This window comes from Dama dama, chromosome 18, assembly GCF_033118175.1.
Source record: "Dama dama isolate Ldn47 chromosome 18, ASM3311817v1, whole genome shotgun sequence".
In the NCBI taxonomy this organism is placed as follows: domain Eukaryota; kingdom Metazoa; phylum Chordata; class Mammalia; order Artiodactyla; family Cervidae; genus Dama; species Dama dama.
This window is the reverse complement of record NC_083698.1, coordinates 107080166-107101847: the sequence shown is the minus strand read 5'-3', so window position 1 is coordinate 107101847 and position 21682 is coordinate 107080166. Positions and strand designations below refer to the sequence as shown.

The 21682-nt window shown below is 52.7% G+C and overlaps 1 protein-coding gene across 4 annotated transcripts in view; it reads right to left on the bottom strand.

Annotated features, from left to right (window-relative positions):
* Positions 1–4672: 4672 nt before the first annotated feature.
* ZNF775 (zinc finger protein 775) overlaps positions 4673–21682 on the bottom strand; it is a 29825-nt gene continuing 12815 nt past the window's right edge. For all 4 annotated transcript variants that reach the window (XM_061166056.1, XM_061166053.1, XM_061166054.1 and 1 more), the window contains 2 exons: positions 15918–15989; positions 4673–6979 (listed from right to left, as the gene is read on the bottom strand). In XM_061166056.1, coding sequence (XP_061022039.1) covers positions 5463–6979; positions 15918–15945 — 1545 coding nt within the window. In that variant the 5' untranslated portion in view covers positions 15946–15989 and the 3' untranslated portion in view covers positions 4673–5462. The remainder of the gene's footprint in view (positions 6980–15917; positions 15990–21682) is intronic.

The window sequence follows — 21682 nt, the reverse complement described above, 5'->3', positions numbered from 1 at the left end:
TCCTCAGCCCTGCCTGTGTGTGTGATTTCTGCTGACTCACTTCATGTCTCTGGTTTCATACACAGACACCCCCGCACGCATCTCCTGCTGCCGTTTGCACGTGCTGTCGTGAGCACAATAGAATGGCAGCGTGGAAATATTCTGCAAACGCAGTCACGCTTCTCCGTCCAGGCAGGGCCGGAGGCTGGCATGGAGATCCCCACCATTCCAAAGAGGCTCATGTGACAGCTGGACTCGGGACCCTAAAAAAAAGGCCCTGGGCTGCTCACAGCCAAGAACAGTTGGCCCATGAGCCCCCTCTGGGTAAAGGCGTGTCCAGCTCAGCTGAGTCCTGGCCAGGGCCCTGTATTCCCTCCCTCCCCCGCCTCTGGGGTACACTGGCTGGACCAGCAATCCCCGTGACTCCCCTGGACCCGTGTGCTCCCTCGCAGAGGTCAGCCTGGTCATCCTCTGTCTCCCCTAGCTCTGGGCTGCAGCCCCAGCACTTCTGCACTCAGTTCAGGGACCACGCTACCGCCCTCCATCAGCTCGTCCCATCTCCCCAGATTGAATGGCGATCCCTAACATCCCTCTCTAAGGGGACTTAGTTCACTTTGGTTTTCCCACCAGGTCACGAGCTTCAAAGGGCAGGACTCAACATCTCCATATCCCAAGAGCCCAGCATATCATAGACCCTCAGTCAGTGTCTGCCGAATGAATGAATGCACGTCTGCCAATTACATCTGGGGGCGGGGCACAGCCAGCAGATGTGCTGATGTGATGTGTAAGGGGTGAGGGGCTGCAGGCAAGTTACAGCCCCAGCCACGGCTCTGAGGGCCAGGAGGCACTTCGAGACCTGGATGGTGCTGTGGGGCTCTGGACATGAGTTCTCATCTGCTCCAACGTTCTTTTTCTTTGGAATTAAAACCCAAGATATGACCTAGGACATCCATTCGACCCCTAAGCTTGTAGCCTGCTTGATACCAGCTAATTTCTATAGCAACTGAGCTCTGTTTGGGAAAAATATTTTCTTCTCTTTCCATGATATGACTTCCATTTCTACAAATGCCGTGCAAGTAGCCAGACATGGAGGTTCATTTTTTAAATGACAACAGCAATCATTTATTGACTGAGTGCTGTGTACCAGGAACCCACACTACATGCTGTACCTAGATGACTTGCCCAAGGTCCCCCAGCTTACATGGTTAAGGCCAGAATTTAACCACAGGACAGAATCTATCCACTATTCCTAACAACAAAAGAAAGCTCCTTTTAGACTGGGGTGAGAGATGGGGGCAAGAGAAAACATGTCTACTTCTCAATAGGAGCATTATTCCTAGGGCTGTACTGTCCAATAGCCACGTGTGGCTCTTTACACTGAAATTAACTAAAATAAAATAAAATGGAAAATTCATGTTTTCTGAGGTCCTCCACCCCACCAGCCACAGTTAAGTGCTCCACAACCACACGTGGCTGGTGGCCACGACATTGTGGGGCACAGATATGGAACATTTCATCATCACAGAAACTTCTGGATGGTACTGGTCTAGGGCCCCTCCCCCTCCAGAACTGGGAGACTGGTCTCTTTTTAACCCAAAGATCAACCTGTGCTGGGATCATTCATTTCCGTCTGTCCGCTGGGATCATGTAAAAGCCTACTGTTTTCAGCCCCAAGGACTCCTCTTGCCAAAAGGTCAAGGCTATTTCTTCAGCAAACCCAAACTACTTTAAAAAAGAAAAAGTAAAAAGCTCAGCAGAGGCTCCACTTCTGCCAGGCACTCCCTGCCAAGTCCCTGCTGGTCCTCCTCTCTCCCCTGGTTCAGGGACCTCTCCCTGGCGGCTCCCTGGGGCTGGGCAGTAGGGAACCACACTCTCCCAAGAAGGCTGCCATCTGGCTGGCTGAGTCGAAGCTCATGCTGCTTGCCAAGGACAAGCATTTGCCCAGTACCTAAGGCATTTGTCATAACTCCCAGCCTGCTCCTAACAAAGGACACAAGGATGCTGCAGGCAGTTCCTGGAACCCCACCCCACCAAGCTCATCCGGTGTGTTGGAAGCTTGGCCCCGGGTCCCCACTGTAGACTTGCACTTACGTGGTTGTGGATAGGCTATAAAGAAGTCTTTGAAGATCCTGACTTATTTACTCAAGGTTGTTTTCTGTTCCCCCATGCAAGCCTTTAATCTCAGCATGCTCTGGAACATTTTGAACTATAAAACACGAGGCCAGGTCTGACCTTGTCTTTGATTTTATGGCATGCCTCTTCCTAAATTTTCTCTAACCTAGTTTGATTATTTTTAAATGAAAGGGAATTAAAAATTGAAGCTGATGATGCCAGACCTCCCTCGGAGAGGCCTGAGCCTTGCAAAGGTGGAAGAAGTTTAGGCTAACAGGAAGTCTAAGACCTACCATCCACTTGCAAGGGGACTTGGTGAACTAGTCCCACCCTCCCCACCCCCTCCCCTATATCGCTGTCCTGCCCAGTTCACAGCTCCCAGTGAGATGGCAAATAAGAAAACCTTGTCGGGAGAGCCAGGGCTGGGGATAATTTGTTGAAGAATTAACTGTATATAGATTGTTCCAAGCTATGTATCAAAATGAACTCCTCGAGGGCAGGGACTGTGACTGCTGTAGACTGAACTGTGTTCCCCAAATTTGTATATTGAATTCCTGACCCCCAGTATGATGGCATCTGGAGATGGAGCCTTTGGGAGGCAATTAGGAATTAGGTTTAGACAAAGTAGCTCCAATACTTAGGCCACCTGATGCGAAGAGCCGACTCATTAAAGACCCTGATGGTGGAAAAGATTGAAGGCAGGAGGGGAAAGGGACAACAGAGGATGAGATGGTTGGATGGCATCACCAACTCGATGGACATGAGTTTGAGCAAGCTCTGGGAGATGATGAAGGCCAGGGAAGCCTGGCGTGCTGCAGTCCATGGGGTCGCAAAGAGTGGGACACGACTGAGCGACTGAACAACAAAAGTGGTAAGAGTGAGGTCCGCGTGGTGAGAGTGAGGTCCGCCTGGTGAGATGAGTGTCTAAGAGGAAGGGAGAGACCAGGTCCTCCCTCTCTCTCTACTTCTCCCTCTCCCCTCTCCGGCCCACCACGTCAGGACACCAAGAAAAGGCGGTTGTCTACAAGCCAGGACGCAGGCCCTCAGCAGGAAAAGAACCTGCCAGCTCCTTCATCTTGGACTTCCAGCCTCCCAGACTGTGACAAACACATGTCCATCGTTGAAGCACCCAGCCTGTGGTGGTATTCTGCTGACCCGAACTGACGAAGACAGTGGCTTCTTCATCACAGCGTCCATGAGGTCTGACACAGTGCCTGGCACACTGGAGGCTTATTTAGGAAATCATGGGGCAGAGCTTGTTTATGCTCTGCCATCCCATCATCCTGACCTGGTCAATGGGACCTGCACCTCAGTTACTCTTGATCTGATGGACTTGGTCCTGTCCCCATTGTGACCCAGAGCACCCATTGTGAGGGGGTGGGCACCTGGGGTCAGTGAACAGGTATTCATTCTCATGACTTTGGTGGCCGGGGGTGGGGGGAGGAGGCAGTGGATGGGGCGCTGCAACCAGACCTCACTAACCCCAAATCCTACCAATACAGCTGTTTGATTGATCTGATCATCAAACACAGGACATTTGTGAATGGTAACACATTCATTGTACAGAAACTCCTGCCCAGCTGATCTCTTCAGTATCTGCCTGCCCCGGCTCTAACACAGACATGGTACCTCTGGGATGCTTCCTGGAGGAGGAAGGCTTGCATGAGTTGGCCTCAGGATTTGAGGAAGCGAGTTCCCCATCGTTAAAGTGGGTTTTGATGAGATCCCGGCTGCCCTGAGCAGGGCAGGCTGGGGGAGGCGCTGCAGGAGATGGGCAGGGAGACAGCAGAGCCCCTGGAGCTGGGGAGGGCCAGAGAGCCTGCCCAGGAAAACCCTTGTGACCTGGCCCCCGCTGGTCCTCAGAGCTGAACTCCTAGATGGACACACCTCGTCTACTCATGAGGTCTCACACAGTGCGGTTTGCCATCAAAGGCCGGGATCACGAGTCAGCAGCCCCGCCTGCACATTAACCATCCCCAGCATTGTGTTACCCAGAGAAGCTGGATCACCTCCATGTCTTTTTGTGATGCTTCTGCCAGATGAAAGGGATTAAACAAAACCTGAAAAGAGGGGTGGCCGGAAGCCAGGGTGACCGCACAGATCCCAGAGAAGGTCACACTTGTCTGAGTTCAAGGGAGAACCCGGCGGGCCCCTGGGAGGCAGGAAGGCAGAGCTCCTCCTACAGAATCATCCTAGGGTCCCCCTCTCCCCTCCCACTTTCCAGCTACCCAAACCTGGTACCCCCATACCCACCCCCTTGGCAATCCCCTCCTCTCCCACGTGGGCACATGTGGTCCAAGGCCACGGTCGGGCTGGAGGCCTGGGTTCTCTGTTAGCACTAGGGCCCCAGAAGACTCTGCTTTTGGAAGGGTGTGAGCTGTGACCGCTGGGGAGCTGGAGGTCGAGGGGGTTATGTGAGAAGCGATCAAATTGTCTTGGAGAGGGAAAGGGGGAAGAGAATCCTACCCTCCACCCCCAGCAAGAACTGGCCACTGGGACTGGCTGCCCCCAGCCTGGGTGGGGAACAAATGGATCCCTCCCAGCACACACGGACCCGGAGTTCAGGAGGGCAGCTTAGAAAGGACAAGGAGACCACGTGAGGCAGTCAGTCCTTCATTTCTCTCTTCTGCGACATCGGCATCAATAAAGGTCCCAGGCAGCTCCCACCAAGCAGGAGCAGCACGCTGGGCACCCTCCCTCTGCAGGGCCCTCCTCAAGGAACCAAACCCCAGTGAGACCACCCTCCGAGTCCCAGCCGTGACTGTCACACACACACATACACACTGCAGTCCTAGGGTCAGGCCACCCACGATAGCACCCAGGGCAGTGGGGCACTCGGGGTTGAGGGCCATCAAGCCATTCACGCCTTCCTAACACATGAGTGGCTGTTAAGTGCTGGGCACTGGCCTCACACTGGGGACATGCTCGCCCCTCCCCAGCTGCAGCTTCTAGCTCCCATCTGGGTATCTCTCAGTCTGTTGAGACTCCCCCCCCCCCCACCCGCCCCCAGGGGTGGACCCTGGACGGCCACAGCTGACCAGCCCAGATCTGAGCCATCTCACCCAGGGCCTCCAACAGCTCCCTCATTCAATGCCTGAGAGCTGGGGTCCCACCTCCAAGGAAGGACACGTCCAGGTTCCACAGTGCGGGATGTGGTATTTCTGCCTTCCGCCCTTCCCCGGACTTTTCCCGATCCCCTTTTTGGGAAGCTCCTGGAATCTGTTGTCAGGTCTCGGAGCCTTGAGGAAGGCACCTTTGGAGAGGGTCTCAGCCCCTGGAGTTCTAAGCGCCATCATTTCTGGTCACTCACCCACACGCACCAGGCAAGCCTCCTCCCACTCCGCCCACGGGCCTGCGTGGGTCCAGCCGCACTAGAGCGCGTCTCCCTTGGCGCTGACGGTGGGAGCCAGAGCTCCCAGGTGAACGCGCTGGTGCTTGAGGAGGTGCTGCTTCTGGCTGAAGCCGCGGCCGCAGGAGGCGCACAAGTAGGGCCGCTCGCCCGTGTGGTTGCGCCGGTGGCGCGTCAGGTTGGGCTTCTGGCTGAAGCGGCGGCCGCACTCGGGGCAGGGGTAGGGCCGCTCGCCAGTGTGGATGCGCTGGTGGATGGTGAGCGCCGACCACCACGAGAAGCTCTTGCCGCACTCGTTGCAGATGAACTGGCGCGGCTCGCCCGGCGCCCCGGGCCGCGCCCGGCCCCACGGCAGGTCCCCGGGTCCCCGGGCGGGCGAGGGGCCCCGGGGCGGCGGCGACAGGCCAGGGACGGTCTGGGCGGGTGGCGGGACGGCAGCCGCCGCGGGGCGCGCGCGCGGGTGGGCTCGCAGCGCGGCGCGGCCGGGGCGGGGCGCGGCCCGGGCGCCGGGCTGGTGCGTGCGCTGGTGCTTCAGCAGGTGCTGCTTCTGGCGGAAGCGGCGGCCGCAGTGCGCGCAGGGGTGCGGCCGCTCGCCCGTGTGGTTGCGCAGGTGGCGGGTCAGGTTGGGCTTCTGGCTGAAGCGGCGGCCGCACTCGGGGCAGGGGTAGGGCCGCTCGCCCGTGTGGATGCGCTGGTGGATGTTCAGCGACGACCACCACGTGAAGCTCTTGCCGCACTCGTTGCAGATGAACTGGCGCGGCTCGCCGGGGGCGGCGGGCCGGGCCCCGGGAGGGCGCCACCAGCCCTGGCCGAGCCCCAGCCAGGCCCACTCGGGGCGGCCCCGCTGGGGCCCCGGCCGCGGGCGCCGGCTCCGGGGTGCCGCGGCGCTCCGCCGCAGCGCCGGCAGCCCGGCGCGGGCACCCTGGCGGTCCCGCGCGTGCGCACGCTGGTGGATGCGGAGGCCCACCTGGTGGCGGAAGCAGCGCGCGCACTCGGGGCACGGGTGGGTGGCGGGCCGGGAGTGGGTCTTCTGGTGCTTGAGCAGGTGCTGCTTCTGGCTGAAGCGCCGGGCGCACTCGGGGCAGCAGAAAGGCCGCTCGCCCGTGTGGTGCCTTTGGTGGCGCGCCAGGTTGGGCTTCTGGCTGAAGCTCTTGCCACACTTGCCGCACGGGTACGGCTTCTCGCCCGTGTGCGTGCGCTGGTGGATCTTCAGCGACGACCACCAGCTGAACCTCTTACCGCAGTCCGGGCACACAAAGTGACCCTCGCCGGCAGGAAGAGCCGGGCTCAGGGGGCCGGGAGCCGCCCCCGGAGCCCAGCCTGCCGGCCCCACGTCCTGCTCAGGGGGAGGGGCCCATCTTGGACCCCCTGTCTCGTCCGGGCGCCCCCAGGCTCGAGGCTTCCTCGCCGCCGTCTGGCATGGCGCTGGCACCCGACGGCGCCGGAAAATGTTCTCCTTATCCTTCTGCGAAAGCTCGGCCTGCGTCTGCAGCAGCCACTCGGGTGTCTCCTGCTTGATCTTCATCACCAGCCCATCTGCTGCCGGGGGAAAGGGAGAGAGGTCAGGGAGAGTCGGTCGGTGGGTGCTGTGCCCCTAGGGTGGAGGCAAAGGGCGGGTGGGGGGCAGGGAGTATCAGGGGGGCAGGGCAGGGCAGAAAACGGGGCAGAAAAGGATGCAGACGGAATATAGTAAAGGAAGAAGAGGCAATGGGGCAAAGCAGAGAGCAGGGAGGGTGGGGAGGACAATACAGTCAGAGGAGTGTGCAGGAGGGCAGAGAAAAAAGAAACGGTGAGTGCTGCAGATGCCAAGCACGTTGCTGCCCGCCTCCTCTACCCTGAGGGCCAGGAGAGGCAAAGAAGATAAAGAAGCCAATCCAGGGGAGTCTTCCGACCCCGGGAGCAAGCGGAACGCGGCCAAGTTTCAAAACATCTGGTTTTCATCCTAAGAGGATGGACGTGCTGGGCGCTTGCTGGGTGAGTGCGTGCCCAGTCCCCCAGAGGTTGGGCAACCAAGCCCGGCATCACTGCCAGGCAGCTCCCAGGCAGCAGCTGTGGTGCATGATCACCTCACCTGCTTGGCAGCTTCTCCTTTCTTCAACAAAACCAAGAACAAGAAAGCCAGCCAGAAAGCTCTCAGCACCCAGAACAGGTCAAGTGTTGCCTCATCCTTGTACTAAAGGAAGCCTACACACCAGCGGCACAGTCTGTCACTAACCTGCCCCTTAGACCAGACTCAGGTCTGCTGGGAACTTTGCTTCCAGGCTCCTGGACATAAGCCATGATGGAAAAGGTCTGCTACAGACACTACATATACAGGCTATCTGAATTCCATTTATAGAGAGGTCAAAAGCTGGCAACTAAAGGATGAGTTCGAGTTAAGAGTAATGCCCCTGACAGAGGGTGCTGTGGTTGGAAGGGGGCCCGGGGCACTTCTGGGGTGGATATATTCTCCTTATGGATCTGGGTGCTGGTTACATAGGCATGCTCACTTTGAGAATTTATAGAGCCCAAGACCTGTGCACTTTTCTGTGTGTTATATGTCAATAAAAAATTTATGGCCTATAAAAATAGATGAAGCAGGGACTGCCCCGGCAGTCCAGTAGTTAGGACTCCATGCTTCCACAGCAGCAGATGTGGGTTTGATCCCCAATCAGGGAACTAAGACTCCACATGCTGTGCAGCCAAAAAAAAAAAAAAAAAAGTTGAAAAAAAACAACTGTGAACAAAGCAGAGAAACCCTAAACAACAGGTGTCCATGTTAAAAAGACAATGACGTAAACCCAAAGGAAGTAAGAGTAAAGAATTAAGACAGATGAAAGCAGAGATTACAGAATAAAGGGAACATAAAGATATAAAAAGGATTCTGATAAATCCCAAAAACCTATGTATAGACATATCAATTTGAAAAACCTATATAAAATGGATGATTTGGTGAGAAAATAAATTAACAGAACTGACTCGAGGAGGTAGAAACCGTGTCTGCATAAACATAGAAGAGACTGAAAAGAAAGCTAAAGTGAACCTCAAAAATGGGCAACAGGTCGCTTAACTGTACAAACAAGCTCTACTAAAACTTCAAGGGAAGCACTATTCCCAGCTTACACAGACCATGACCATGACTAGGCAGGGGGGGGTGGGGGGCTGGGGGGTGGTGGGGGGATGTGCTGGAAGCTTACATGATACATGACCCAAAACAAGGCAAGCGTTGGGTAGGCAGGAAATTACAGGTTTATCATTCTTTGAGAGTAGAGGTAAAAAAACAAACAAGCAAAAATACTGGCAAAGCAAGTTTGGCAATGTTAAGAGAACAACCATTTCATGACTTTGCTGGATCTTCCCCAGGAAAACAAAGATGACTCAACACAGTTCATGACACTGACTTTTTAAATATTAAACACCTTATACCATTTCAATAGAGGTGGGAAAGGTGCACAATAAAATTCAACATCATTTCTGGAGGAAAAGAAGGAGGAGAGGAAGTTAGGAGGAGGAAGGGAGGGAGGGAAAAAGAAAAAAGAAAGGAAGAAGGCTCTTAGCAAACTAAGAACATAAGGAAATTTCCTGAAATAAACAAAGGAGCTGCACTAGAAACTGTAGCAAATGTAATAACCGAAGGCAAAAGATTAGAAGCCTATTCCAGTTAGGACAAGGAGAAAAAAGAAAGATATATATAAATATTGGAGATTAAGAGAAAACTATCATTTGCTGATTATTATTAACCTATAACTATCATTTACATGAGAATCCACTGAAGTTTGTATTAGAAATAAAAAGTTTCAGCAAAACTACCAGCTTAAAAAACATTAAAATTATAACTTTTTAAAATTGCAATAAAATAACTGTAAGTATACCTAATTTATAAACAAAACATAAAACTATTACTTTATTGAATGAATAAAAATGTAAATAAAAGAACAGGTACACCATATTTCTAGATAAGAAGCTTTTCACTCCAAACCAATGTTCAAATTCAGTATAATCTTAATTAAGTAAATTATAAAATTTACTGCGTAGTAAATCACCCACAAATTCTAAAAATGATCAAGGAAGAATTTGGCTCATGCAACATTAAAAGCTACAATACTATCACTGCACACCTGTTAGAATGGCTAAAATCCAAAACCCCAACAACGCCAAATGCTAACAAGGATGTGAAGCAACAGGAACTCTCATTCACTGCGAGCAGGAATGCAAAATGGTACAGCCACTTTGGAAGACAGTGTTGTCAGCTTCTTACAAAACTAAATATATCCTTACAACACAATCCAGCAAATCATTCTCCTGTATATTTACCCAAAGGAGTTGAAAACTTAGGTCCACACAAAAAAACCTGCCAACAGATGTTTATAGCAGCTTTATTTGTAACAGTCAAAACCTGGAAGCATCCAAGAGATGTCCTTCAGTGGGGGGATGGATAAACAGTGGTATGCCGTACAATGGGGTATTATTCAGCAATAGAAAGAAATGAGCTCTCAAGCCATGGAAAGACATGGAGGAAATGTAAATGCATATTACTAAGTGAAAGAAACCAATCTGAAACAGTACACTGTATGACTCCAACTATATGACATTCTGGAAAAGGCAAAACCATGAAGACAGTAAAAAGAGAGATCAGTGGTTGCCAGGGGTTGAAGGATCTGGGGGAAAGAATGAAGGAGGCAGAGCACAGAGGATTTTTAGGGCAGTGAACCTGCTCCGTATGATACTATAGTGGTGGGTATAGGACGTTAAGCATTTGTCCACAGAATGCACAACATAAAGAGTGAACCCTAATGCAAACTATGGACTTTATGTAATAAAAATGTATTAACAAAGGTTCATCAGTTGTAGCAAATGCACCACTCAATGCAAAATGTTGATAATAGGAGAAAATGGGGACTTCCCTAGCAGTCCAGGGGTTAGGACTTTACCTTCCAATGCAAGGGGTGAAAGTTCAGTTCCTGGGGAGCTATGATCCCATATGCCTCATGGCCAAAACACCAAAACATAAAACAGAAGCAATACTGTAACAAATTCAATAAAGACTCAAAAGATGGTCCACATTAAAAAAAAAAAAAAAATCTTAAAAAAAAATTTTTTTTTTAATAGGAGAAACTGGAGAGAGGGGGCATAGGGCACTCCCTGAACTTTCTGCATTTTCTCCTATAAACATGACACTGCTCTAAAAAATGAAGTCCATTTTTAAAAAGTCTTGACAGATGCAGTTGTTATTGATATGGCTGCTCCATTGTGAGCCAGGTAAGGTGAGGCTGTGAGTGAGGGTCTCACCCACCCAAAAAATAAAAAAAAAAAACAACTAAAAACAATTATAAATGTTGAATACACATAACCAACAGATAAATCAAGAGAACAGAAACATTTGATAAGTGATACACGGTAGCAATATACACAGTAGCATTCCAAGTCAACAGTGAAAGGCTGGCCTATCCATCAGTTTAGGACAAACTAATTATTTGGGGAAAATATTCAAGTTATGTTTCCAGTTCATACAGTTTATAAAAATCAGTTCCAGATGGATTTAAGTGCTGGTTTAAAAGAAGCAAATACACATCGTAGAAGAATTAGGAGAATTTGTTTAGAATCCAGAGGTAATTGAAAACCTTCTTAAATAGGATGCAAAACATAAAAAATAAATTTAAAACACCTGTATGACAAAAGTCCCACACATGAGTAAAGTAGAAATGATCATTTGGGGCGGCCTTTCCCAACAGAGCTTTCCACAAGCGTGAAAATGCTTTGTTGCATCCAAGCTGTCCAATACATGTGGCCTCTAGCCACACATGGTTCCAGAGCACTGGAAATGCAGCGAGTACAACCGAGGCCCTGAACTTCTTTTCTTTCATTTAAATTAACTTACATTTAAATAACCACATGTGGCTATTGGCCACCTACTGGATAGCACATGTCTGCTGCTGCTGCTGCTGCTGCTAAATCGTTTCAGTCGTCTCCAACTCTGTGCGACCCCATAGACAGCAGCCCACCAGGCTCCTCCGCCCCTGGGATTCTCCAGGCAAGAACACTGGAGTGGGTTGCCATTTCCTTCTCCAATGCATGAAAGTGAAAGGTGAAACTGAAGTCGCTCAGTCGTGTCCAACTCTTTGCAACCCCTTGGACTGCAGCCTACCAGGCTCCTCCGTCCATGGGATTTTCAAAGCAAGAATACTGGAGTGGGGTGCCATTGCCTTCTCCCAGCACATGTCTAGGAGAACACATATGCAGATATATAGTAGACCAAGGATTAATATTAATAGACCAAGGGGGTTTCCCTGATAACTCGGTGAAGAATCCACCTGCAATGCAAGAGACCCCATTTGATTCCTGGCTTGGGAAGAGCCCCTGGAGAAGGGATAGGTTACCCACTCTAGTATTCTGGCCTGGAGAATTCCATAGACTGTATAGTCCATGGGGTCGCAAAGTGTTGGGCACAACTGAATGACTTTCACTTATATAAAGGACCCCTATAGATGGATGAAAAGAGGCTCACCATCACTAGTAATTAGCAAAGTGCCAAATAACTGTGTAGCATCTCTTTACCCATCACACCAGCAAATATTGAAGAAATTGATAATATCCTGACTTCATGATACACATGGAAACTACACAGGAGGATAAGTACAACACGGATATGCTGGAGGCATAAATGAATTCAGACTCTTTGAGGATAACTTGACAGTGCTTATTAAAATTATAAATGTGTTCTATCTTTCTGTCATGTTGAACAAAAAGCTGAGCACTGAAGAATTGATGCTTTTGAACTGTGGTGTTGGAGAAGACTCTTGAGAGCCCTTGGACTGCAAGGAGATCAAACCAGTCCATCCTAAAGAAAATCAACCCTGAATTTTCATTGGAAGGACTGAAGCTCCAATACTTTGGCCACCTGATGCCAAGAGCTGACTCACTGGAAAAGACCCTGATGCTGGGAAAGATTGAAGGCGGGAGGAGAAGGGGATGACAGAGGATGAGACGGTTGGATGGCATCACTGACTAAATGGACGTGAGTGTGAGCAAACTCCAGGAGATGGTGAAGGACAGGGAAGCTGGCGTGCTGCAGCCCATGGGGTTGCAAAGAGTCAGACACGACTGAGTGATACACTGACTGAGCAAGTGAAGAACAACAATCCTTCACCTCTTCCACCCAGTAATTTCACAATAGGTACTGATCCTAATAAATACATGCAAGTCCAAAGAGGAATGTCCAAGTATATTCACTGAAGCACTGTTTGTAATAAGTGAAAAGGAGGATAACAACCAAATTACCTGTCAACAATAATCTAATACAATGTTCACTCCCTTCATAATGTGGAGAACTGTATAGAGACTGAAAAGAGCTATAAATGCTAATATGAAAAGATTTCAAAAGATTTTAAGAGAAAACAAACAACAACAACACCAAAAAAAAAAAAAAAAAAAAGCACATTGAAAATCAGTATCAGAAGTCTGCTCCAATTTATGGAAAATAAAGCCATGCTTCTCTGTGTATATTCACATGCTCAATCCAGGCCAGTTCACACCAAACCCAAGATGGTGGTCACCTGGCGGGTGATATGGACCATAGCAGGACTAGATGGACAGGCAAGGGGGACTTGCACCTTGTACGTGCTATTTGAGTATTCTCATAAAAATTCAAACATTATAGTTTGTAAATCTTAACTATCTTAGGAAATAAAGAGAAAACCTTCCCTCTGATCCAGTGGCCTTTAGCTCTGAGACCAAAGAGCTCTGCTCCACTCCACAGCCTCACTGGCCCCATGAGAGCATAGAAACCAATGTGGTGACCCGGGGCGGGGGGTGGGGGGGTTGGGGGAGGCAAGTGGGGGTTCCCTTACAGAAAGCACCCATAAGGGGCCAACTTTCCTCCTGGCAAAACAATGCCATGGGTCCTCCCCAGGTGCTGGTTGTGAGAAATCATTTTATCAGGAGTAGTAATTTGAAAATGAAAGTAGTGATTTAAATTGTATACTGGCAGCAATCAAAAACGCATGTGTAATAAGTTTCATCGATTATAAAAACATTCCCTTAGATGCACTGACTTGTTGGCCAGTGGACGTCTTTGACAGGCCCAGCTGTCCAGATGGTGGTCGGGTAGTGAATCCCAAATACAGTCAGGTCAGAGGGGCACCGCTGTGCCCAAGTGACAAGGCGCCCATGAATGCCCCCAGAGGTGCCTGCTCAGTCGCTAAGTCGTGTCCAGCTCTTTGCAACCCCAAGGACTGTAGCCCGTCAGGCTCCTCTGTTCATGGGATTTTCCAGGCAAGAATACTGGAGTGGGTTGCCACTTCCTTCTCCAGGGGATCAAACCCCCATCTCCTGTTTGGCTGGCAGATTCTTTACCACCGCACCACCAGGGAAGCCCACGAATGCCCCCAGAACCCCACAAAAACCACTGCCTTTCCCTGATTAAACCTGGCCTGACATCCAATCATGTTTGACTGATGCCTCGGAAGGCTCACCCTCCCAGCCAGATGTATAGTGGAGCCTGAAAGCCCAGAGGATACCTCCATCCACTGTTCCAGGGCCCAGCTGGGTATACGTGGCTGAATTGTGTGGGGAGGCCAGGAAGCCCGGGATGGCGGGTGTGGACCCGTGACTTCGGCCATCCCGGGCACCTTCCTCTAGGGATCAGACACTGACACAGAGGGAAACAGGCCTCCGCCTGCCGGTTCCCAGGGTACTGCTCCTCAGTCAGCATAAAGAAGCATCATTTTTAAAACGTCTCCATGGTTCAGAAGAAACAGAAAGGAACGGAGGGCTGTTGCTTCGTGGGTACAGGTTCTGAAGTTACGGGACACTTCGGGAAATGAATGGTGATGATGCTGTGCCTTTACGTGAATGTGCTTCGTGTCACTGAACTGTACCCTTCAAGGTGGGTAAAGGGGTAGATTTCATGTTACCTATGTTTTACCACAAATGTATTAAAAATACATTCAAATACAAATAAAAAAGTAAAGGGTACTTAAAAGAGGTAAAGTCTCAATTATGTTGAAACCTTCAGCTGTCCAGAAGAGTCATTCCTTCAGCCTGGCCAGCAGACACGGGAGCCTGGAAGGCTGCGGCCCAAGGGGTCCCCAGGCCCCGGGGTTTTTCCGCCTCTTCCTGGTGGTGGAGCTGCCGTATGGACAGAGAAAGCCTGGTGGAGCCCACTGCTCGTGTCTGAATTAGGATCCCCCTTATGAGTTTATGTGGGCAAAAGGGTCCTGCAGGGACAGTTGGGGACTTTGGGGAAGGTCATGGACACACTGCTATATTTAAAATGGATGACCAACTAAGACCTGCTGAGCAGCACATGGAACTCTGCTCCATGTTATGTGCCAGCCTGCATGCGAGGGAGGTTTGACATGTATCTGTATGGCTGAGTCCCTTCACTGTACCTGAACCTATCACAACATTGTTAATTGGCTATACCCCAATGCAGAATGTTTTTGGTGTTAAAAAAATTAAAATTTGGGGGAAAAAAAAAAAGAGCCCTTCAGCTAAAACATTTGGAACTTTCTGCCTTGGGTTTTCCTGGAACTGCCATAATGTCAGCATAACACACACACACACAGACACACACACACACATACACACACACCCCGAGTGCTCTCAGCATTCACAGTGACAGCCTGGGAAGTGGGTGGCTCTGCTCACTGCCCGGTGTCAGGACTTAGTCGCAGAAAGCGGCATGTCATAGAGCATACTGGCCCCTGTGAGCCGGTGTTTTGTTTCTTTCTTATTCTGTTGCCTGATTTTTGTCTCACCTTAGGTCCACCGTAGTGATTGTCCTGGGGGCGGGGGCTGCTCTGGGGCCTTCGGGGCAACTCCCCTAGAGGGAACAGGAGATAAGGAAACCTGGTCACTGTGCCCACGAGGGGCAGAGCGCCCAGGTCCCGTCCCCTCTCCTGGGCTCAGAGCTCCCATCGGCCCAGCCGCACCCTCTGCAGGGCCTGCTGCAGAGGCTGGGAGAGCGGGTCTAGGGCCCGGGGCTGCTTCATCCTGGAAGCAGGAAGTGGGCAGCTGGGGAGGGGTCTCCAGAGGGCACTTCCCACTCTCAGTGGCGCCCGCCCCCTGCCCGGGAGACACCAGGACTAACTGCTGTGTTTCCCCACCACCTCTGAGTGCATCAGCTGAGACAGACCCAGGAAGCTTTCATGGACGGAACTGGAAACGCGCTCCTGACAGACAGACAGCAGGGCTTGATTGTTCTAACCACGTGTCCTCTCCAGAGCACTGGTGGGTGTGTGGGTGTGTGTGTGTCTGTGTGTGTGTGTGTGTGTGGTGTGGTGTGGTGTGTGTGTCTGCGCCCCAGCGTGGCAAGCAGGGGCTGGGCTTGCCCAGCTCTTAGCCCCCTATTCTGTGTTTGCTCCATCCTTTCACGTGATCCTGGTGTCCTGGTCCTACACTGTGGGTCTACTGGCCACCAGCAAGCCCCGCTCAGCTGCAGAAGGACGGGGCTGGGGAGGAGGCTGCGGAGGGCTCCCACCTGCCCACCTGCTCTTACCTGTGCCGCCAACCAGGCCATTCTCCATCCCCAGAGGCCCGTCTGCATCAGCCCAGCTCCCTGCCTGGCCGCCTGTGGGTGGGATGGAAGCAGAAGAGGGTTGGCCTGAGACAAATGGACCTCACACAGGGCAGTCCCCCCTTTTTTTTAAATTTTGGCCACATCACACGGCATATGGGATCTTAATTCCCTAACCAGGGATGCAACCCGTGTCCCCTGCAGTAGAAGCATGGAGTCTTAGCCACTGGACCAGCAGGGAAGTCCTCAGTCCCTCTCTTTGACGTCTCTCTACCTATGGCTTCTGTTGAAACACGCAGGAATTTTCAGAGCACATAGATATACCTGCTCAGCAAGTAAAATGTGTACAATTCCCACTTTCTAAAGAAAACCTGAGCCCCCCGACATGCACCCACTCACGAGGTGGCCAGACGGCAGAGCTGGTCAGGGTCCTGGGGCTTCTGACCCCCAGGCCAGAGCCTGATGCCCACACTCTCAACACCTGCGGGGTGAGGCGTGCAGGAGGCCACATGTGAGAACCAGGAAACTCAAATAAGTCTAGAGATGCCCCCTCGTGGGCGCGAGGACACCCTGGCGGGGGGTGGTCAGAACTGTCCCTCCAAAATCACCAGCCCTCTGTCCTTCAAAGCTCCTGTCCGTGTCCCAGTGAAAAACCCTCCCAGGGCCTCCCTGCCATCCCCCCCTCCCAGCCCCGGGGTGGGGGACCATCCCAGAGGCCTGGTCCCTCGCCCACCACTCCGGGCTCATGGTGAGCATTAAGCTTGGGTCTTTGGAGCATCTCCCAACTGGCTCATCTGGTGCCTGGAACACAATCAGGAAGGGGTCCTGCCTGGAGTGCTGCCCCCTTCCCAGGTCCCTGTGTGGCCGCTGCCCCTTCCAGGCCCGAAGGTCACCTGCTCTGAGTGGTCTTCCCTGGAGACCCTGTGTACAATCACAACACTGGCTCCACCTCCCATTCCTCCCCGACACTTCCGCCATCCGACAGGGTATTTCCTCGTCTGCTTGTCCCCAGCACGTCCATGCCGGGGGCTGGCACCAATAGGCGGCCAGCTGCGGGCACTCAGAGGTGCAGCAGCTGCCCTGTGGTGCTGTGGGCAGGCCCTCCTGAGGACATGGATCTCATTTCCTGCGCCAGTACCCCTCTTGGCCCCCCTGCACTCCGAATGGGCCCCAGCCTCTGCCCCACACACCTGGGCCTGGCCACCACGCAGATACAGGGGCCCCAGACCCCCCTTGCTCTGCACTTCGGGCCCCAGATAGCCTCCCTGCTTCTCTCTCCCAAGTCCTCTCCCCTCCCAGCAGCTACTCCAGGGCAGGGACCCAGACTGGGAATCTGAGCAGGGGGCCAGGGGTGTCAGGGAAACACAAATCTGATAGAAAAGTCTCTCTCCCTACTGAGAAAAGGGAAAGAGACTCCCTCCCCTTTCTTCCATTTTCTTTAGAAAAAACTTTTAACTGGAAGCCCTCTCTCTGCTGCTTCGAGGTATATGTAAATCTTTTGAAAAGTTCATGAAGTGTCTTGCCAGGACCCTTTCTCAAGGACCTGGGAGCCATCTTTTTGAAGCGCAAACATCAAGGGAACAGCAGCCAGTGTCCCCTCCCGTGGGAGGTGGGAGCCTAACTCAGCAGCTCCAAGCTGCAAGCCTCCTCCCATCGTCACCGAGATCCAGGAAGTGTGTGCTTCCTTTGCATGAAGGCAGTTAGCTCTCCCGGGTGGCCACCAATTCCAGGTGAATGTAGGGCGAACTCTGTGTGATGAATGGTGCTATCAGGTCCCTTCACCCAGAACCGGTTACACTTTCCCTCAAGAACCTGTATGTAGTGGGGTCGCATCTGCTGGGCTATGACATTTCTGTCTTTGCCGTCTCAGCGCATCGCCTGTAACGTGCATCTTGCTGGCTTAATGCTTATCCACTAACAAAACTGTTTTCTTTCCCTTCTATCTTGGTGCAGAGCTTTCCAGGGTAGGAAGGAGATTTTGTTTTTAACTCCATTTTCCCTGACACGGGTCTGTTACGTACTCCAGCTGTGGGTTCTCAGAGATGCTGAAACCTGCCTGGGGTGCAGAAGAAAGAGGGCCACAAAGGAGGGCAAGAGAAAGACCCCCTCAGGGCCCCTGATGGATGCTGGTGCGCCTGCCTTAGCACCACCTCTTCCCTCCAGGTTACTCTACATGCCACACTGTGGGGCAGCCTCTCACCAACTGGAGAGTCAACGTCTGCCCAAGGAGATTCAGAGAGCTGGTGATGGGGAGGTCACCTCAACACAGGGAATCTCAGATGGAGGATGGAGGCTCGGGCCACAATTCAGGACAAGGACAGCGGGTGGGTCTTGGCTTCATTTATGAAACTCCTACACAACACAACACAACTGAGGTCTTTCCAGCCAAATCAAATATGTCCTGATTGATCCGTTCTGTCTTAGGAGATATCCAGGAACTCAAAATCATCTCAGATGGCAGAAGGGCTTAGATTCTTGGTGACCAGTCTACGGAGTGTCACCAAACTGCTCATGGTCCAACAAAGACCAGAAGTGGAAATGGAAGGAAGGGACCCTCATGGGCCGAGGTGAAGAAGGGACAAAGGAGAGGGCAGGGCACCGGAGGACAGGCACAGGGGACAGGCGCAGGGCCAGGGGCTGTGTCTCGGGGACCGCCTCCACCTGCGTGCTCAGGGGGGATGTGTCTGGAACCCAGGCCGACAGGAGTCCTGCAGGCAAACCCTTGAGACGGCCAGACCTCGGAAGGGCCCAGTATGTAGCGGTGTCTTTCCAGGATGGCCAGGCCATGGCACACCCTGCCCGGCCACATGGCACTGCCCGCCCCTTCTCACCCACGAGACACATCGCTCAGCTGGTTGGAGGGAGACCCACCCAGGGACCCGGTGAGCAGAACACCCCGGCCGTGGGGAGACTGGTCCCCATCCACCAGCGCCCTGACTCTGGCCTCCGATGACCTCTCCCCTCCCTGCCTGGCAGCTCCCACGGAGGCCGGGACACCCACTGGGGCCAGGTCTCAGTACAGGGCCCTGTCACCTCCCCCTTCCCAGTCCCGGCTCCGGGTCAGGCCCCTGTGGGGATGAGAGCCCCGGGACGGGAAGGCCTCTTGGGCAGCTGCCATGACAACCGCCAGGCCACATGAATCGGGACTGTGGTCCACAGCAGGGGCTGCAATCTGGGAGGGGAGGGGAGGGAACAGAGGAGCTTTGGGCTCAGTGGGAATTTGAGGAGGGGGAGGTGCACAGTGGCCAGGGGGTGGACAAAGCCCATGGGCCAGAAGGGTCAAAGCAGGGACACGTCCAGGCCAACCCGCCACATCCTCGTGATCTCAGGGCCCTGGATCTTTCCCACCAGCCCAGGACAGCTCTCTTCACAGACTCAGGCCCCAGGTGGGGAAGAAGCAGATGACACCTCGTGTGGCCTTTGTCACCAGTGGAGCAGGACTGGCCACGTGCCCTCCACCGGGGACTGAGGCTTCCGGGGTGGCACTGCCCACACTCCGGCCAAAGCCCAGCTCCCAGGCTGGCTCCCCCCAGGGCCACACCCATGTCCTCGTCCTTGGCCACTGCTCGCTTCTGCTCAGAGCCCCTCCCCATGGGAAACTGTGGACAGGGGGCGGTCTTCTCAAGGTACCCTCCCCATCAAGCTGACTGCCCCCCTGCCCTCATACCAGCAGTCAAGACCGCCAGGGAGAAGCACAGGCCAGCATTTAGCTGGGGATGGGCCAGCCAGCCTCCACCCTGACAGTGCGCTCTCAGAGTCCTCCGGGGACACACAGACCCTGTCTGTCCTTACCTCACTCACTGAGGGGGGCGTGGGGGCTTCCCTGGACACCTCAGTACTGAGGTGGCTCTGGGAAGAAGAGGGGCTGGCCAGCCAAGACTCAGTAGGGACCAGGAGACGGACTGTGTACCAAGCACTCAGCAAGCATCACCCGCTTCATTCTAAGGATACACGGCTCCGGCTCCAAGAGGTTAAGCGATGTGCTCAAGGTCACACAGCTAGGAAGGGCTGTAGCCAGAACCGAACGAGCTGGGATGGGCCAGGTGGGTAGGCCAGAGCGCCTTCTCCTGGACCACGCTGCCTCTAAGAGAAGGTGAGGGATGCACCAAACCTTAAGCTGCCAGGACCTCATTTTCAGGCGTTTGCCCTCTGTACTCACATGTGGTTATTTAAGTGTCTATACGTTAAGTTAAAAACTCAGTTTCTCAATCATGCTGGCCACGTTTCAAGTACTCAACGCCCACATGTGGCTAGAGCTACCATACCGTCCAACGGAAGAGAAGATTTCCAAGTTCACAAAGTTCTGCTCGAGATATAAAGCTCCGGGGAGTGGGGGTGGGGGTGGTCCCCACCTGCCTGGGCCCAAGAAGGAGAAGGTGCTCGGTTTATACTGAATGAATGCATGAAATGGGAGGACTGATGAGGGGGGGTCCTCTGGCCCCACGGCTTCATCACAAACGACAGACACCTCAGGACGAGCTAATGATGTCCTCTGCCTGGGAAACAGAGTTCAGTTCATCCCAGTGGACGTTTCATTTAAAGGTTACAGTCACAGGTGGTTGCCAAGGGGGAGGGTATCGGGGGAGGGATGGATTGGGAGTTTGGGATTAGTAGAGGCAAACTATTATATAGAGGACGAAAAAAAACAGGGTCCTCCTATAGAGCGCAGGAAACTATATCCAATAACCTGTGATAAACCACAGTGGGAAACAGTAAAAGAAATAATGTATATATATGCATGCATATATATATATATATTGTTCATTATATATATATATGTATCACTGAATCACTTTGCTGTCCAAGAGAAATTGCATCATCGTGAGTCAACTATACTTCAACTAAAAAGATACTGATACAATACAATCATAGGCATAAGAATACTCAGTGCACACAAAGACATCCAGACACAATCCTATCTCACATCCAACATGGCTGAGCACACACGAGTTTAAAGACGCAGAAATGCAGAGATACTCACACATACAAGAACGCTTGCAAAACTGCACATGCAAAGTACAGAGAAGCTGAAATATGAAGAAACCCATGGACACCCCTACAGATCCACAGAGATACAAGTGAGCCACCGTGAACCACGCGAGCACAAGTCACTATCCTTTCACTGTTGGAGAAAAGAGCAACGTGACTCCCTGCTGACACAGGGCTACGACCAGCCCTCCAGGTCCACTGCTCCAAGGAACGGAACTCGGGGGGCCCCAAGGCCACAGGGAGCCGGGAAGCAATGGTGGGGATAGGGAAGAGTCACCTGCTGGGTCACCTGTGGGGTGAGCTGAGGGCAGGGGCGGCGTGAGTCAACGTGGAGAGAAGCTGGAAGGGCTCAGAAAGCTCTAGAAAGAAGATGAGGCTGTGCCCAGCAGGCCAGGGCAGCCCGAGACCCAAGGCCAGGCTGGAGGGGTCAGGCCAGGAGGCGACAGCAGGCTGCTGCCTGCTCCTGTGGGAAGCTGAGCCTCCAAATCCATCCCTTGCAGTCCACTCCCAGCGCTGCCCCCTACTCAGGCCCACGCACACCCGCACCCAGAATCAGGGGCCCTGAGTTCGAGCTCCGCTGCCCTGGGCAAATGACTGCTCCTCTCCGCCTGGGTTCCCAGTGGTGAAGGTGACGGAAAACGCCTGCCGTGGGGGTTTGCTGCCAACATCAGCTGTAACACTCGACTTCCTAAAAGCCTGTAATTCGTCTCTTCTCTCCCATCACCAGGGCCTGAGAACAACCCACACCTGAAGGTTCT